This window comes from Pleurodeles waltl, chromosome 2_2, assembly GCF_031143425.1.
Source record: "Pleurodeles waltl isolate 20211129_DDA chromosome 2_2, aPleWal1.hap1.20221129, whole genome shotgun sequence".
Classification (NCBI taxonomy): domain Eukaryota; kingdom Metazoa; phylum Chordata; class Amphibia; order Caudata; family Salamandridae; genus Pleurodeles; species Pleurodeles waltl.
Window position 1 is genome coordinate 1,192,303,811 of NC_090439.1, and position 17,404 is coordinate 1,192,321,214.

Below are 17,404 nucleotides of genomic sequence, written 5' to 3' on the forward strand. Positions count from 1 at the left end.
GCTCTCTCTATGCAGATCCCTCTATACAGCTCCTTCTGTGCATCTCTATCTGTACATCTCCCTTTGTACAGCTCCCTCTGTGCAGCTCCCTCTTTACAGCTCCTTCTGTGCATCTCTATCTGTACATCTCCCTTTGTACAGCTCTCTGTCTGCAGCTCCCTCAGTACAGCTCCTCCTGCACCTCTCTATCTATACATCTACCTTTGTACAGCTCCCTCTGTGCAGCTCCCTCTGTACAGCTCCTTCTATGCATTTCCATCAGTACATCTCCCTTTGTACCGCTCCCTCTGTGCAGCTCCCTATGTACAGCTCCTTCTGTGCATCTCTATCTGTACATCTACCTTTGTACAGCTCTCTCTCTTCACCTCCCTCTGTACAGCTCCTTCTGAACCTCTCTATCTGTACATCTCCCTTTGTACAGCTCCCTCTGTGCTGCTCCCTCTGTACAGCTCCTTCTGTGCATCTTTATCTGTACATCTCCCTTTGTACAGCTCCCTCTGTGCAGCTCCCTCTGTGCACCTCCTTCTGCACCTCTCTAGCTGTACATCTCCCTTTGTGCAGCTCCTTCTGTGCATCTCTATCTGTGTCATCTCCCTTTGTACAGCTCCCTCTGTACAGCTCCTTCTGAGTATTTCTATTTGTACATCTCCCTCTCTGCAGCTCCCTCGGTGCAGCTCCCTCTGCACGCCTCCTTCTGCACCTCTCCATCTCCCTTTGTACAGCTCCTTCTGTTCAGCTCCTTCTGTGCATCTCTATCTGAACATCTCCCTTTGAACAGCTCCCTCTGTGCAGCACCCTCTGTACACCTGCTTCTGTGCCTCTCTGTTTGTAAGCTCCCCTTCTACAGCTCCCTCTGTGCAGCTTCCTCTATGCACCTCCTTCTGCACTTCTCTAGCTGTACATCTCCCTCTGTGTAGCTCCTTCTGTGCATCTCTATTTCTACATCTCCCTTTGTACAGCTCGCAGCTCCTTCTGCACCTCTCTATCTGTACATCTCCCTTTGTACAGCTCCCTCTGTGCATCTCCCTCTGTGCATCTCCATCTGTACATCTCCCTTTGTACAGCTCCCTCTGTACAGCTCCTCCTGTGCATCTCCATCTGTACATATCCCTTTGTACAGCTCCCTCTGTGCAGCTCCTTCTGTGCATCTCTATCGGCACATCTCCCTTTGTACAGCTCTCTGTGCAGCTCCCTCTGTACAGCTCCTTCTTTGCATCTCCATCTGTACAGCTCCCTTTGTGCAGCTCTGTCTGTGCAGCTCCCTCTATGCATCTCTATAAGTACATCTACGTTTGTATAGCTCCCTGTGCAGCTCCCTCTGTACGGCTCCTTCTGTGCATCTCTATCTGTACAGCTCCCTTTGTGCAACTCCCTCTGTGCATCTCTATTTCTACATCTTCCTTTGTACAGCTCGAAGCTCCTTCTGCACCTCTCTATCTCTACATCTCTATTTGTGCAGCTCCTTCTGAACCTCTCTATCTGTATATCTCCCTCTGTACAGCTCCTTCTGTGCATCTCTATCGGTGCATCTCCCTTTGTACAGCTCTCTCTGTGCAGCTCCCTCTGTACAGCTCCTTCTGTGCATCTCTATCTGTACATCTCCCTTTGTACAGCTCCCTCTGTGCAGCTCCCTCTTTACAGCTCCTTTTGTGCATCTCTATCTGTACATCTCCCTTTGTACAGCTCTCTCTCTGCAGCTCCCTCTGTACAGCTCCTCCTGCACCTCTCTCTGTACATACATCTCCCTTTGTACAGCTCTGTCTGTGCAGCTCCCTCTATGTATCTCTATATGTAAATCTCCCTTTGTATAGCTCCCTGTGCAGCTCCCTCTGTACGGCTCCTTCTGTGCATCTCTATCTGTACAGCTCCCTTTGTGCAACTCCCTCTGTGCATCTCTATTTGTACATCTTCCTTTGTACAGCTCGCAGCTCCTTCTGCACCTCTCTATCTCTACATCTCTATTTGTGCATCTCCTTCTGCACCTCTCTATCTGTATATCTCCCTCTGTACAGCTCCTTCTGTGCATCTCTATCAGTGCATCTCCCTTTGTACAGCTCTCTCTGTGCAGCTCCCTCTGTACAGCTCCTTCTGTGCATTTCTATCTGTACATCTCCCTTTGTACAGCTCCCTCTGTGCAGCTCCCTCTTTACAGCTCCTTCTGTGCATCTCTATCCGTACATCTCCCTTTGTACAGCTCTCTCTCTGCAGCTCCCTCTGTACAGCTCCTCCTGCACCTCTCTATCTGTACATCTACCTTTGTACAGCTCCCTCTGTGCAGCTCCCTCTGTACAGCTCCTTCTATGCATTTCCATCAGTACATCTCCCTTTGGACAGCTCCCTCTGTGCAGCTCCCTATGTACAGCTCCTTCTGTGCATCTCTATCTGTACATCTCCGTTTGTACAGCTCTCTCTCTCTTCAGCTCCCTCTGTACAGCTCCTTCTGCACCTCTCTATCTGTACATCTCCCTTTGTACAGCTCCCTCTGTGCTGCTCCCTCTGTACAGCTCCTTCTGTGCATCTCCATCAGTACATCTCCCTTTGTACAGCTCCCTCTGTGCAGCTCCCTCTGTGCACCTCCTTCTGCACCTCTCTAGCTGTACATCTCCCTTTGTGCAGCTCCTTCTGTGCATCTCTATCTGTGTCATCTCCCTTTGTACAGCTCCCTCTGTACAGCTCCTTCTGTGCATCTCTATTTGTACATCTCCCTCTCTGCAGCTCCCTCGGTGCAGCTCCCTCTGCACACCTCCTTCTGCACCTCTCCATCTCCCTTTGTACAGCTCTCTCTGTACAGCTCCTTCTGTACAGCTCCTTCTGTGCATCTCTAGCTGTACATCTCCCTTTGTACAGCTCCCTCTGTGCAGCACCCTCTGTACACCTCATTCTGTGCATCTCTATTTGTAAGCTCCCCTTCTACAGCTCCCTCTGTGCATCTTCCTCTGTGCACCTCCTTCTGCACTTCTCTAGCTGTACATCTCCCTCTGTGCAGCTCCTTCTGTGCATCTCTATTTGTACATCTCCCTTTGTACAGCTCGCAGCTCCTTCTGCACCTCTCTATCTGTACATCTCCCTTTGTACAGCTCCCTCTGTGCAGCTCCCTCTGTGCATCTCCATCTGTACATCTCCCTTTGTACAGCTCCCTCTTTACAGCTCCTCCTGTGCATCTCCATCTGTACATCTCCCTTTGTACAGCTCCCTCTGTGCAGCTCCTTCTGTTCATCTCTATCAGCACATCTCCCTTTGTACAGCTCTCTGTGCAGCTCCCTCTGTACAGCTCCTTCTTTGCATCTCCATCTGTACAGCTCCCTTTGTGCAGCTCTGTCTGTGCAGCTCCCTCTATGCATCTCTATAAGTACATCTCCCTTTGTATAGCTCCCTGTGCAGCTCCCTCTGTACGGCTCCTTCTGTGCATCTCTATCTGTACAGCTCCCTTTGTGCAACTCCCTCTGTGCATCTCTATTTGTACATCTTCCTTTGTACAGCTCGCAGCTCCTTCTGCATCTCTCTATCTCTACATCTCTATTTGTGCAGCTCCTTCTTCGCCTCTCTATCTGTATATCTCCCTCTGTACAGCTCCTTCTGTGCATCTCTATCAGGTCATCGCCCTTTGTACAGCTCTCTCTGTGCAGCTTCCTCTGTACAGCTCCTTCTGTGCATCTCTATCTGTACATCTCCCTTTGTACAGCTCCCTCTGTGCAGCTCCCTCTTTACAGCTCCTTCTGTGCATCTCTATCTGTACATCTCCCTTTGTACAGCTCTCTCTCTGCAGCTCCCTCTGTACAGCTCCTCCTGCACCTCTCTCTGTACATACATCTCCCTTTGTACAGCTCTCTCGATGCAGCTCCCTCTATACAGCTCCTTCTATGCATTTCCATCGGTACATCTCCATTTGTACAGCTCCCTCTGTGTAGCTCCCTATGTACAGCTCCTTCTGTGCATCTCTATCTGTACATCTCCCTTTGTACAGCTCCCTCTCTTCAGCTCCCTCTGTACAGCTCCTTCTGCACCTCTCTATCTGTACATCTCCCTCTGTACAGCTCCTTCAATGCATCTCCATTGGTACATCTCCCTTTGTACAGCTCCCTCTGTGCAGCTCCCTCTGTGCAGCTCCTACTGTGCATGTACATCTGTACATCTCCCTCTGTACAGCTCCCTCTCTGTAGCTCCCTCCGTACAGCTCCTTCTGTGCATCTCTATTGGTTCATCTCCCTTTGTACAGCTCTCTCTGTGCAGCTCCCTCTGGTACCTCCTTCTGTGCATCTCCATGTGTACAGCTCCCTTTGTGCATCTCTCTCTGCGCATTTACTTCTGTATATCTCTCTTTATACAACCCTCTCTCTGCAGCTCCCTCTGTACAGCTCCTTCTGTGCATCTCTATCTGTACATCACCCTTTCTACAGCTCCTTCTGTGCAGCTCCCTCTGTACTGCTCCTTCTGTGCATCTCCATCTGTACATCTCCCTTTGTACAGCTCACTCTGTTCACCTCTTTCCGTGCATCTCTATATGTACAGCTCCCTTTGTGCATCTCTCTCTGTGCATTTACTTCTGTACGACTCCTCCTGCATCTCTCTATCTGTACATCTCCCTTTGTGCAGCTCCTTCTGTGCATCTCTACCTGTACATCTCCCTTTGTACAGCTCCCTCTGTACAGCTCCTTCTGTGCATCTCTATTTGTACAGCTCCCTTTGTACAGCTCCCTCTGTGCAGCTCCCTCTGTGCACCTCCTCTGCACCTCACTAGCTGTGCATCTCCCTTTGTGCAGCTCCTTCTGTGCATCTCTATCTGTGTCATCTCCCCTTGTACAGCTCCCTCTGTACAGATCCTTCTGTGCATCTCTATTTGTACATCTCCCTCTGTGCAGCTCCCTCTGTGCAGCTCCCTCTGTACACCTCCTTCTGCACCTCTCCATCTGACTTTGTACAGCTCTCTCTGTACAGCTCCCTCTGTACAGCTCCTTCTGTGCATCTCTATCTGTACATCTCCCTTTTTACAGCCCCCTCTGTGCAGCTCCCTCTGTACACCTCCTTCTGTGCATCTCTATCGGTACATCTCCCTTTATACAGCTCCCTCTGTGCAGCGCCCTCTGTACACCTCTTTCTGTGCATCTCTATTTGTAAGCTCCCCTTCTACAGCTCCCTCTGTGCAGCTTCCTCTGTGCACCTCCTTCTGCACCTCTCTAGCTGTATATCTCCCTCTGTGCAGCTCCTTCTGTGCATCTCTATTTGTACATCTCCCTTTGTACAGCTCGCAGCTCCTTCTGCACCTCTCTATCTGTACATCTCCGTTTGTACAGCTCCCTCTGTGCAGCTCCCTCTGTGAATCTCCATCTGTACATCTCCCATTGTACAGCTCCCTCTGTACAGCTCCTTCTGTGCATCTCCATCTGTACATCTCCCTTTGTACAGCTCCCTCCGTGCAGCTCCTTCTGTGCAGCTCTATCGACACATCTCCCTTTGTACAGCTCTCTGTTCATCTCCCTGTGTACAGCTCCTTCTTTGCATCTCCATCTGTACAGCTCCCTTTGTGCAGCTCTGTCTGTGTAGCTCCCTCTGTGCATCTCTATCTGTACATCTCCCTTTGTCCAGCTCCCTGTGCAGCTCCCTGTGTACGGCTCCTTCTGTGCATCTCTATCTGTACAGCTCCCTTTGTGTGACTCCCTCTGTGCATCTCTATTTGTACATCTTCCTTTGTACAGCTCGCAGCTCCTTCTGCACCTCTCTATCTGTACATCTCTATTTGTGCAGCTCCTTCTGCACCTCTCTATCTGTATATCTCCTTCTGTACAGCTTCTTCTGTGCATATCTATCTGTACATCTCCCCTTGTGCAGCTCCTTCTGTGCATCTATATGTGTACAGCTCCTTCTGTGCATCTCTATCTGTACAGCTCCCTTTATGCAGCTCCCTCTGTGCAGCTCCCTCTGTGCATCTCTATCTGTACATCTCCCCTTATGCAGCTCCTTCTGTGCATCTATATGTGTACAGCTGTCTTTGTGCATCTCTCTCTTTGCATTTACTTCTGTACAGCTCCCTTTGTACAGCTCTCTGTCTACAGCTCCCTCTTTGCAGCTCCTTTTGCGCATCTCTATCTGTACAGTTCCCTTTGTACAGCTCTCTCTCTGCAGCTCACTCTGTACAGCTCCTTCTGCGCATCTCTATCTGTACAGTTCCCTTTTTTGCAGGTCGCTCAATACAGCTCCTTTCTTTGCAGCTCCATGTTCCTCTGACAATCCGCAGCACAAATTTAAACTGCACATTGAGCTGTTCACTTTACAGGCAGGGTTACTTCATGGATTGTAATGACACCTTTGTTTTGTGGCTCTTGCCTGGGGCAGGGGAGTTTGCACACTCCAGTTACCTGGATGTCTTGGTGTGGTTCTGTTGCTCCCAGCATACACTATAATATAGATAGTTTTTAAAGCTCAGATCACGGACATGAGCGATAGATTTACACTACGAAACAGGCTTGTGAGCTGATCAGAGCGGAGCCATAGTTGGTCTATTTCTATATATTGATCACAGATACCGGAAGAGACATGCTCCACACATTCCCAGAATGAAAAAAATAAATTACATTGACATTTAAAATATGTATCTATTTAGTGACAAAATTATACATGATTATTATTTGATCATTTTATTATTTTGCAATTTATTAATACACTGAATTTAAATAAAAGAAAATTCAAACTGTAAACATCTATTAAAATAAGCAAACACAACTTTTAACGAAAAATGCTAAATATCAAATAAAATTATAATTGTTAGTGGGGTCGGTATTTTCTAATTTTCTTTTACAAAATATGATTTCTAAATTAAATTAATGTATCTAAATTTAAATTATTCTCTTAATTAATAAATATGATATTTGAACAATTAGTATACTGTAACATTTTGTTTTATTACTTATAGCATTACCGAACATTTGAAAACTAATTTACATTATAATGTATAATAAAATATTTTATTTATTTAATATTTTTAAAGAATAATAAACTTTAAAATGTTCCCTATATTTTCCTATAAGGAGATCCCTACTTCAGAGCCGAAGGCCTCCCTGAACAATGCAGAGTTAGAGTACAAAGTTTACACTTATAAGTTCAGTCGTAGGATGGCCTAAGACACGTCCATCATCTCTGTGTGTAAATTGCCACTCGGAAATGGTGAATAGTAATATTCCTTGAACCATGAACGCTTAGACATATGTTTGAACCCGCTTGTGGGAGGAGGCGGTGAGAGCAGACAACGCGACAGAGAGCTGTGTAGGAGCCTGCCTTGGGCCGACTGAGAGACAATACATGAGTGACACCTCAATCCTGTGAGACAAACTACATCATCAACATCAAGGGCCTCATTTAGAGTTTAGCGGATGAGTTACTCCGTCCCACACATGACAGATGGCATGTCCATCATAATTCAATTTCCTTAGGATATAATATCGTAATACGGTGGACAGGATAGCCGTCACATTTGTGACAGAGTAACCAAATCTGCCAATTACTAACTCGGGTCCTAAGTAAAGATGGAATTTCACCAATTGTAGTCCTGGGTTCTTCATGCTGGTATTACTCCAAACCACAAGGATGCATGTTCCCTTCAAGATAGGCAGCATTCCCACCAAACAGCACCTGGTGGAGGGTTTGTTGATGACAGGTGTTGATGCCAAGATGAACTCAGTGTAATATTAGTGCTCAATCAAAGAGATCAGCAAAGCCGACAGTAAACAACTGAAGAGCCCGGAAGGGCCGATCATGGGAAAAGGCTGGAGGGTGAGGAGACACCTGAGAGGAGAGCACCGGCCGTGTTGAGAAGTTGGAGCACAGAGGACGACAGAAGTGTGGAATACTGGACATCATTTCACAATTACCCCCCATGGACATTGCCTTTTTGTGGCTACACACTGCATAAGGTCATCGCAATACGTACTCAGACTGTTGAGATTACATTTGGACTTCTCTTGGCTTCCTTTGTTAAATTGCTGTTCTTCCGCCTTGAGAAAGCCCCAGGCCTGTGTGCCAGAAAGGGGCAAAACACGTGTTGGCTGTTTCTACACATTTTGGTTCATTTGAACCCCTTTGAATTATTAAGAATAAAAATCATCCTACACAAACTCAAGATAACTGAATTCATGAACTCATTTGAACTACAAAAACAAAGTATGACACAGTTACTCAGTTTTGTCCTTTAACTCTGTGAACATTTCCCAAACTTACTGCAGGCTGAGCCGGAGCAGGACACAGAAGGGACCCAGAAGTCTGAGGACCCGGTGTCGAACACTACGCTGAACTCCTGTGGTGGGGTTCCGATGGAGACCGTCCCAAAATATTCATTCTGCGGGGAAAGAGAGTGTATCAGCAGGGCATGGGAACGGACATTCTGCACAGGAAGAGAGAGAGAGGGCAGAGAGAGAGAGAGAGAGGAGAGAGAGAGAAAGAGAGAGAGAGAGAGAGTAACAGAGAGAGAGGGAGAGAGAGAGGAAGAGGGAGAGAGAGTATCACCAGAATTGGAGCTATTCATTCTGGAGAAAGAGAGAGTGACAAAGAGAGAGAGGAAGAGAAAGAGACAGAGAGAGAGAGAGATAGAGAGAGATGGAGAGAGAGAGAGAGAGAGAGAGACACAGATAGGAGAGAGAGAGAGAGGACAGAGAGAGAGAGAGAGAGAGAGAGAGAGAGACAGAGACAGAGGGAGACACACAGATAGGAGGGAGACAGATAGAGAAAGAGAAAGAGAGAGAGCGAGAGAGAGAGAGAGAGAGCAAGAGATAGAGAGAGAGAGAGACAGAGAGAGAAACACCAGACCTGTGCATATTAGTTCTGTGGAGAAGGAAGGAGAGAGGCCCACATTAACTAGGAGGTGGTGTGGTGCGTGCCGGCGCCACTGTTGAAATACAGGGATGCACCGTATTTACAAAACTACAACGCACCCCTCTGCTTCCCCTAACACTGGTGCTAAATTCATCTGCCTAGCGCCACGCAGGCGCCCTGGCACAGTAGTGCAGGGATTGACTGTTTATGGCAGGTGGGTGTCCCTTTGTAAACACGGCGAATCCCTGCATTTCAGAAGTGATATAGCACTGCACTGCCAATTGTGGCGCCGCGCCGTGCCACATCACTCTCTAGTACACATGGGCCATGGAAAAAGCAACTGGAAGAAAGAAAGGAAGAAAGAAGGAAAGAAAGAAGGAAAGAAAGGAAGGAAGGAAGAAAGAAAAAAGGAAGAAAGAAAGAACAAAAGAAAGAAAGAAAGAAAGAAAGAAAGAAAGAAAGAAAGAAAGAAAGAAAAGAAAAGAAAAGAGAGAAGAGGAAGAAAGAAAGAAAGAGAAAGTAAGCAGGAAAGACAGAAAGAAAGAAAGAAAGAAAGAAAGAAAGAAAGAAAGAAAGAAAGAAAGAAAGAAAGAAAGAAAGAAAGAAAGAAAGATGGATGGTTTTCCTCATCACAAATATTACACATGCCATTGGATCTTGGCATGGCAAGTGGGATATATGTCGCTTTGGGATATAGTAATCCATCTGTCGAACTCTCAATCAGTCAATAGCGTATCACAAGAACTGGGGATGTTTATTCTGCAGAGAAACAAAGCGAGTGTGTCCCCAGAACTAGGAATATTCATCCTGCGAGTAAAGAGACAGAGTAACTCCAGAAGTGAGGAAACTAAAAAATATTCTTCCAGGAAAAGAGAACTGGAAACTTCAGAATCGAGAATGAAACAATACAGTGCAACCCCAGAACTGGGAATCATACTGCAGGAAACAATACAGTGCAACCCAGAACTGGGAATCATACTGCAGGAAACAATACAGTGCAACTGCAGAACTGGGAATCATACTGCGGGAGAATAAAGAGTAACCCCAGAACTGGGAATCATACTGCAGGAAACAATACAGTGCAACCCCAGAACTGGGAATCATACTGCAGGAAACAATACAGTGCAACCGCAGAACTGGGAATCATACTGCAGGAAACAATACAGTGCAACCCCAGAACTGGGAATCATACTGCAGGAAACAATACAGTGCAACTCCAGAACTGGGAATCATACTGCGGGAGAATAAAGAGTAACCCCAGAACTGGGAATCATACTGCAGGAAACAATAAAGTGCAACCCCAGAACTGGGAATCATACTGCAGGAAACAATACAGTGCAACCCCAGAACTGGGAATCATACTGCAGGAAACAATACAGTGCAACCCCAGAACTGGGAATCATACTGCAGGAAACAATACAGTGCAACCCAGAACTGGGAATCATACTGAAGGAAACAATACAGTGCAACCCCAGAACTGGGAATCATACTGAAGGAAACAATACAGTGCAACCCCAGAACTGGGAATCATACTGCAGGAAACAATACAGTGCAACTCCAGAACTGGGAATCATACTGAAGGAAACAATACAGTGCAACCCCAGAACTGGGAATCATACTGCAGGAAACAATACAGTGCAACCCAGAACTGGGAATCATACTGCAGGAAACAATACAGTGCAACCCAGAACAGGGAATCATACTGCAGGAAACAATAAAGTGCAACCCCAGAACTGGGAATCATACTGCAGGAAACAATACAGTGCAACCCAGAACTGGGAATCATAATGAAGGAAACAATACAGTGCAACCCCAGAACTGGGAATCATACTGAAGGAAACAATACAGTGCAACCCCAGAACTGGGAATCATACTGCAGGAAACAATACAGTGCAACTCCAGAACTGGGAATCATACTGCGGGAGAATAAAGAGTAACCCCAGAACTGGGAATCATACTGAAGGAAACAATACAGTGCAACCCCAGAACTGGGAATCATACTGAAGGAAACAATACAGTGCAACCCCAGAACTGGGACTCATACTGCGGGAGAAGAGAGAAAGGAGCATGATACTGGCTTGTGGGAGTGATCCCTGTTGGGCCAGCTCCTTGGTTAGTACTGGGATAAGAAGAGCCTTCCTGAAGGTAATGAAGATTACTGGTGCGTAAGGTTCCTTTGTGTAACACCATGTCCCCTGGCCGTAGGCAATAAAACACTTGACAGTGGTAAACACAAGGTCCCACGTTGGACCTGCTGTGACTTTATGCTGCAGTGTGTGACAGACACTCATACAATTTCATCTTTAACTGTGGAAGGGCAGAAATGTGGGGCCATGAATGGTGTTTTCTTAATATACATTGGGACATATTTACAAGGAACTGGTGCATTGGCTTCAATGCACCAGTTTCCTTGTATCACCCTGCGTGGCCCTGACAACACCATGGGAGCGCTGTATCTACAATGCAGCGCACCATTGTGCACTTTAGGACAAGAGCTTCAAAACTGTTGAGGCTATTGTGGCGCTTTGCTGGACTAGCGCCATAAATTGTGGTGCTATCCCAGCGCAACACAGAGAGGCCCATAGGCTAATGCACTAACGTCACGTTAACACCTGCCCCGGGCAGGCATAAAAAATGACGCTAGAATATAGATTTCACTGTGCCATTTTGGCCTCCCTGAATGAGAACACTTCCTTTGCATACATTATACCTGGCGCAAGTATAATGTGGCGCAAGGGGTTACAAAGTGGCGCAATGCATGCATTGTGCCACTTTGTAAATATGGCCCGGGAGGGGGAATGGTCATCACCAGCTTTGCTTCAATAAAATTACGCTAAGGTGGGCCAAGGGCTCGTAAATATGCCCCATTGTTTTAAGGCTTTTGCAGTATTTATTTGTAAGACATTTCCATCCGTATTTAATAACAAGTTATCTTTGGCTATCCTATTAATATTACATATTTGTTTCTACTTAGTTAATAACATTTTAACTCTTACATTTGTACATGAATTTAATCAATGAATGTGCACACACACTTTAACCCCTGTCGGTTTCTAGTACATCAAACACCCAAATATAACACCGCTATGCTTAGATGTACATTTATTTGAGGAAATGTCATCCTGTTTTTTTTATTCCCCTTGTCATCCCTGGGCTAAGCCTAAAACTCATGAATTCTAGCAAGAGGCGTCCCCCAGAAGAGCCCTGCATCTCTGTACAATTCCCCTTTTAGATAACTACAGTCGGGAAGCACTCTGTTCTTTCTTGTGAATTTACCTGTAAACACAATGTCAGCTCCCTCCGCTGCCCTCCTGCCCCAGGTGCAGCGAGGGCTGGGGCCGGGTCCGGGCAGCAGCTGCTGCCACAGGTCAGAAGGGAGAGGCAGCTGACCTCTGTAGGCTTGTGTCTGCTGCCCCCTAGCGGTGTCTCTACAAGCTGCGCCTAGACTCAAGTGATAAAGTGGTCACTTGTGGGTTGAAGGCAGACGTGTGCATGGGTCCGTACCTGCGTCACAGGGCTGACGTCAGGCAGCAGCCTTAGGACCGCCCACAATACTAAGCCTTGGCGGAACCCGCGTAATGTCACTCTGCGGAATTCTGCGGAGTTACAGGAAAAGTCCGCGAGATTCCACGGAGTTCAGCGAGCGGCGGAATTTAGGGATATTGCGCTTCTCGGTCTGATTTATAGGGCCAGGGTCTTGTTCCGAGCTGTAAAATCAACGCCAATGGCACAACATGGAGCACAAGAGGGTGCTGCTTCTTTCTACCGCTCGAGTAGATTTTATACCCAAGCCACAGCTTTCTCAATGCAAACACTCGCACTGACACGGAGACATCTCTCCGGGAGGAGTTCTAGCACCCAAAAATCACACAAGGGATGGAAATTCCCTCTCACGTTCGACAATTTAACATTAGCAAACCACGCACAAGAAAACTCTGCCCTCTGAGCAGAACACAGAGCGGGCAAAACACTGCAAACTCCGTCAGTGAAGCGTGATTTTTCACCCACCCTCCTTAATACAGTGGCACATTTACAGTGAGAAGCCCTGGAAATGAGCTGTTCATCATGTATAGGGAGTGTGTTGTGAGGTAAAATTCTATTGTGGCTAGAATGCTGAAAACCTGGCACTGTGCTGAGGCAGAGGGGTAGATTTACTGAAGACTAGAGCACTGCAGCTCAGGATCCTAAGTGGCCATGTGAGAGAGAGACTGATACTCAGCACTGACCTGCTCTTTACCCAGTGCTGGTGCACGCTCGGGCTGCCGAGCGCAGTACACACCCAAAAAAGTACAGCAACAAAATAATGCCTGGACAAACTTTAGACTGTCCTGTTTGCTGGATAGGTGGGCATGCATGCAAACTCTAAAACATTCTCCTTTTTAACGCAAGCCTCAAAGTGACGTTATTTTTGTCACAAAACACAGTCTACTATTGTTAGTAAATAGGGCTTTGCATCAAAACCCTGGGTAGCTGCACGGGAAACCCACGCACCACCCAGGCAGCGCTCCAAAGTAATGGAAATACTAACTTTGAGGATCAACACATTGTGCAGTGGATATAAAATTCCGAAGAGAATATAAGTCGATTTGCCCCAGAGCTTTTCCAACCATTCAGCAGCACATGGACTCCTTACCTTTGTCTCTTGCTTAAGAAACACATTGATGACATTTCATGAAAGACTGGAGACCTGGCAGTTCAGCCAAGAAACACCTTGGCGCCTGCTGGTATTAACGCAGTATCAGAAGAGTAACTTGCTAAGGTTTTCAACTGTGATGTCACTCATTGACTCCTACATACTTTGTGGACCCAGAGCACTGCACATAAATAGCACATAACACAGCTGTGGGGAGCCAGCTGTTGCTGCTGCTCACAGGTGATCCAGAGGTCAGGTGACCATCATGCCTCTTGTGTCAGAGACCTTGTGCTCATCAGCCCTCACAGGGCTGCCTCAACCCAGTACTCACATCCATGTAGCTCATCAGCGGCTCGTCGGACACTCCGGACACACTCAGCTCAGAGACGTATTTACTGCCCGGATCGAAGCGTAGATTTCTTGTGATGTGTTCCAGCAGCCCATGGTCCTTCAGGCTCTGCCTCAGAGATTTGTGTTTCAGCAGAGGCACCCTGAGGGGAGAGGAAAGGAGGAAGAGGTGTGAAGGCGCTACATAAAACAGCACAACCTAACACCAAGGGCCTGATTCACAAAGGTAAACTCAGACCAAATGTCTAGACCAAAAGTGTAAGTTTAGACCTAAAGTCCATCTTTACTGGTAGTAAAGTTAGACTTTTGGTCTAACTTTAGATGTTTGTTGTAAGTTTAGACCAAAAGTCTAAACTTGGATCAAAAATGTAAGCTTAGCCCAAAAGTCTAACTTTACTACGAGTAAAGATGGACCTTACGTCTACACTTACACTTTTGGTCTATACTAGACCTTTGGTCTAAGTTTACCTTTGTGAATCAGGCCACATGTGTTAGGAATTCAAAGGTACATGGGCCTAATTTCTCAAAGTGTTGAACCACTTCCGCACCACGCAACGGTGTGCAAAAATCAACACAACTCTTAAAGTGCGATTTATCAAGCAACGCAAGGCCACCTGGCTTGATAAATCCAGAGTAATGCAACGCAGAGCAAATCACTGTGCTGTGTTACTTTGCCCCAGGGAGATGTCCCATGGGTGTTATGTGGTGTTTCTACACAACACCCCTGGATCTTGACACATTCCCAGATTTACTGAAAATAGTTGACTTGGAAATGTGCCAAAATTGCTACAACTCCCTAGAATGAGGAAATGCCTCAGGAGATTCTTTTTATGAAGGAAGGTGCCCCTCCCTGCACAAAACCAACACACCTTACAACGTAGATGCCCTTGCACCATGGTGCAAGATTGTCCGCAATGGCGCTGGGCAGCACATTCTGTGCCAGCCCTTGGGAAAGGCAAGAACTCGCATTATAATTGTTATTAAGTTGTGAACAAAGTTTAATGGAAAGCTAATAACTAATTGTCTTTTTATAGTTATTGTTCAAGAGAAAACAGTAAAACAGTATTGCAGAATGCAAATAAGTTAAAGGGTATTACGCCACTTCCTGCTAATTGTTTATTCTGCATGAGTGAACACCAACTAAATAATATTATATACACTAAGCACAGGATGCAGTGTTAGAGGAGAGCTTCAAGTTGGGCGACACAAATGAGACAGGCTGTGGGGAATCACATCACACACTTTGGCTGAAGGCTAACGAGAAGGAGCTCAGCCTTCACTTATTAGCTGCTCATATTAGCCCAGCTGAGAGCATAGGGCAAGAATGGCAGGCTTTCCAATTATAGTGAATGTAAAACCTTATTCAAACAGGTATATCGGTGTGCGTCATCTCTGAAACTCGCCTTAGACTTACCTTTCAAGTCTAAGCTTAGCTTGGTGAACATACAAATGAGGGTGGGTTTGCAATTTTTTTTTATAGAATAGATATTGAATTATTTTCTAAAGTTAGAAAATGTTGAAGCTATCTTTCTGTTTACCTTTATTGTAGTAACAAACACCTTTTTTCCACCTCAAGATCCAGGACCAGGAAGTGTCGTTCACCTGGCACCGAAACCTGCGACCGACTCACCTTCTCCAGAACCCACCCAGAACATCCACGACTGGTCCAGGCTCACCACGGAGGAAACAGTCAACATCATGAACAGCACCCATTTCCGAGCCCCCTTGGACTCCGGCCCGCACCACATATAATCAGAGCCAGCGCATCCATCGCCCCCGAGCTTCGTAACACAATCAAGTGCTCCATCAGCACGGGCACCTTCCCTGAACACTGAAAACACGCCCAAATACTCCCTCTCTTGAAGAAACCTTTGGCTGGCCCATCAGAACTAAAGAATTTCCGGCCCATCTTGCTGCTACCCTACCCCGCCAAAGAACTAGAGAAACCAATCAATGCACAACTATGGAGTTTCATCGAGGCCAACAACTCCCTGGACAGCTCCCAGTTCAGCTTCCACAGCAATCACAGCATGGAGACAGCAGTCCTGGCAACCACCAATGACATCCGATTACTCCTAGACTGCGGTCACACTACAGCACTCATACTCCCGACCTCTCTGTAGTTTTTTCGTCACAGTCTCTCACAGCACTCTGTGCACCAGACTCCATGACATAGGAATCCGCAGAAGAGCCCTGAAATTGATCCATTCCTTCTTGTCCAGTAGGACGCAGAGGGTCAGACTCCCGTCCTACACCTCCAGACCCACAGGAGTCAACTGCGGAGTCCCCAAGGATCCTCACTGAGTCCCACGCTGTTCAACATTTACATGGACCCTCATGCTGCCATCGTCAGAAGCCATGGTATGAACATTGTGTCACATGCCAATGACACACAACTTATCATTTCCCTCAGTGAAGACATGGACATGGCAAAAAAGAACTTTCACGCAGGAATTGAAGCCGTCGCCACCTGGTTGAGAGAAAGCTGCCTCAAGTTCATCTTCGACAAGACGAAGCTCATCATCTTTGGAAATGCCACCTCAGCTTGTGGTGGCCCACATCCCTCAGCGCCCCCCCGCACTGACCGAGCACGCCCACAATGTAAGAATCATGCTTGACTCCTCCCTATCCATGACCCGCCAGGTACATTCTGTCATCTCCTCCAGCTGGCACACATTCCCCAAACTCCGGAGGATCTTCAGATGGATCCCAGCAGACGGTTGCAGGACAGTCACCCACGCCTTAGTCACAAGCAAGCTCGACTACGGCAACACCCTCTATGCCGGGACCTCAACTAGAAACATCAAAAAACTTCAACTCATCCAGAATGCCTTCGACAGACTCATTCTGGACCTCTCTCGCCAAGAACACATCTCTCATCACTTAAGGAACCTCCACTGGCTACCGGTCGAGAAGCAAATGACCTTCAAGCTTCTCACCCACACCTATAGGGCCATACACAACGCAGGACCAGCCTACATGAACCACCACGTCCCCTTCCACACCCACGCCAGATCCCTTCGCTCCGCCCTGATGGTCCTGGGCACTGTCTTTCACATCCGCTAAACCACCACTGGATGACGATCTTTTACCTACACTGCAGCGAAGGGCTGGAACAACCTCCCCCTGCACCTCAAACAAAGCCCGTCGCTCACCATCTTCAGGAAGAACCTCAAGACTTGGCTCTTCGGATGAGGCACCTCCCCTCCCCCCCAGCGCCTTGAGACCCTTCGGGGTGAGTAGCCGCACTTTACAAATACTGATTGGTTGATATCTTGTGCACTAAGATAGGATATTGATTTTAAAAATACATCTTTAAAATGTGTCCCTGATTTCCTAGTGTTCTTGAAGGTACTCTTCCATAAAGAAGATGTTTTGGAGTTTTACAAAGTTTCCCTGTGATTACTCGTAGGATTGATTGTTACCTGAAAAAACATCTCAATTAAATATTGCTCAGTGGGTTGTTGCAGTCCAAATGGTTTTCAGTCTCGGGTTGGCAAATTGACTAATCCAGAAAACAAAAAAAATTTGGAGTGTGTTCTTAGAGCGTTATGTAGAAAACATGTCATAGGTTTTTGGTTCTCAGGAATCAATGGGCCTGTTGAGGTGCATCTCGAAGAGACC

At 46.8% G+C, this 17,404-nt stretch overlaps 1 protein-coding gene across 1 annotated transcript in view; it reads right to left on the minus strand.

Moving 5' to 3' along the window:
- Positions 1-15,493, minus strand: part of LOC138279281 (pepsin A-like) — a 151,865-nt gene extending 136,372 nt beyond the window's left edge. The window contains exons 1-3 of the mRNA XM_069219393.1: positions 15,411-15,493; positions 13,764-13,923; positions 8,209-8,326 (exon numbers count right to left, since the gene is read on the minus strand). Coding sequence (XP_069075494.1) covers positions 8,209-8,326; positions 13,764-13,923; positions 15,411-15,493 — 361 coding nt within the window. The remainder of the gene's footprint in view (positions 1-8,208; positions 8,327-13,763; positions 13,924-15,410) is intronic.
- Between the last annotated feature and the right edge of the window lie 1,911 nt (positions 15,494-17,404).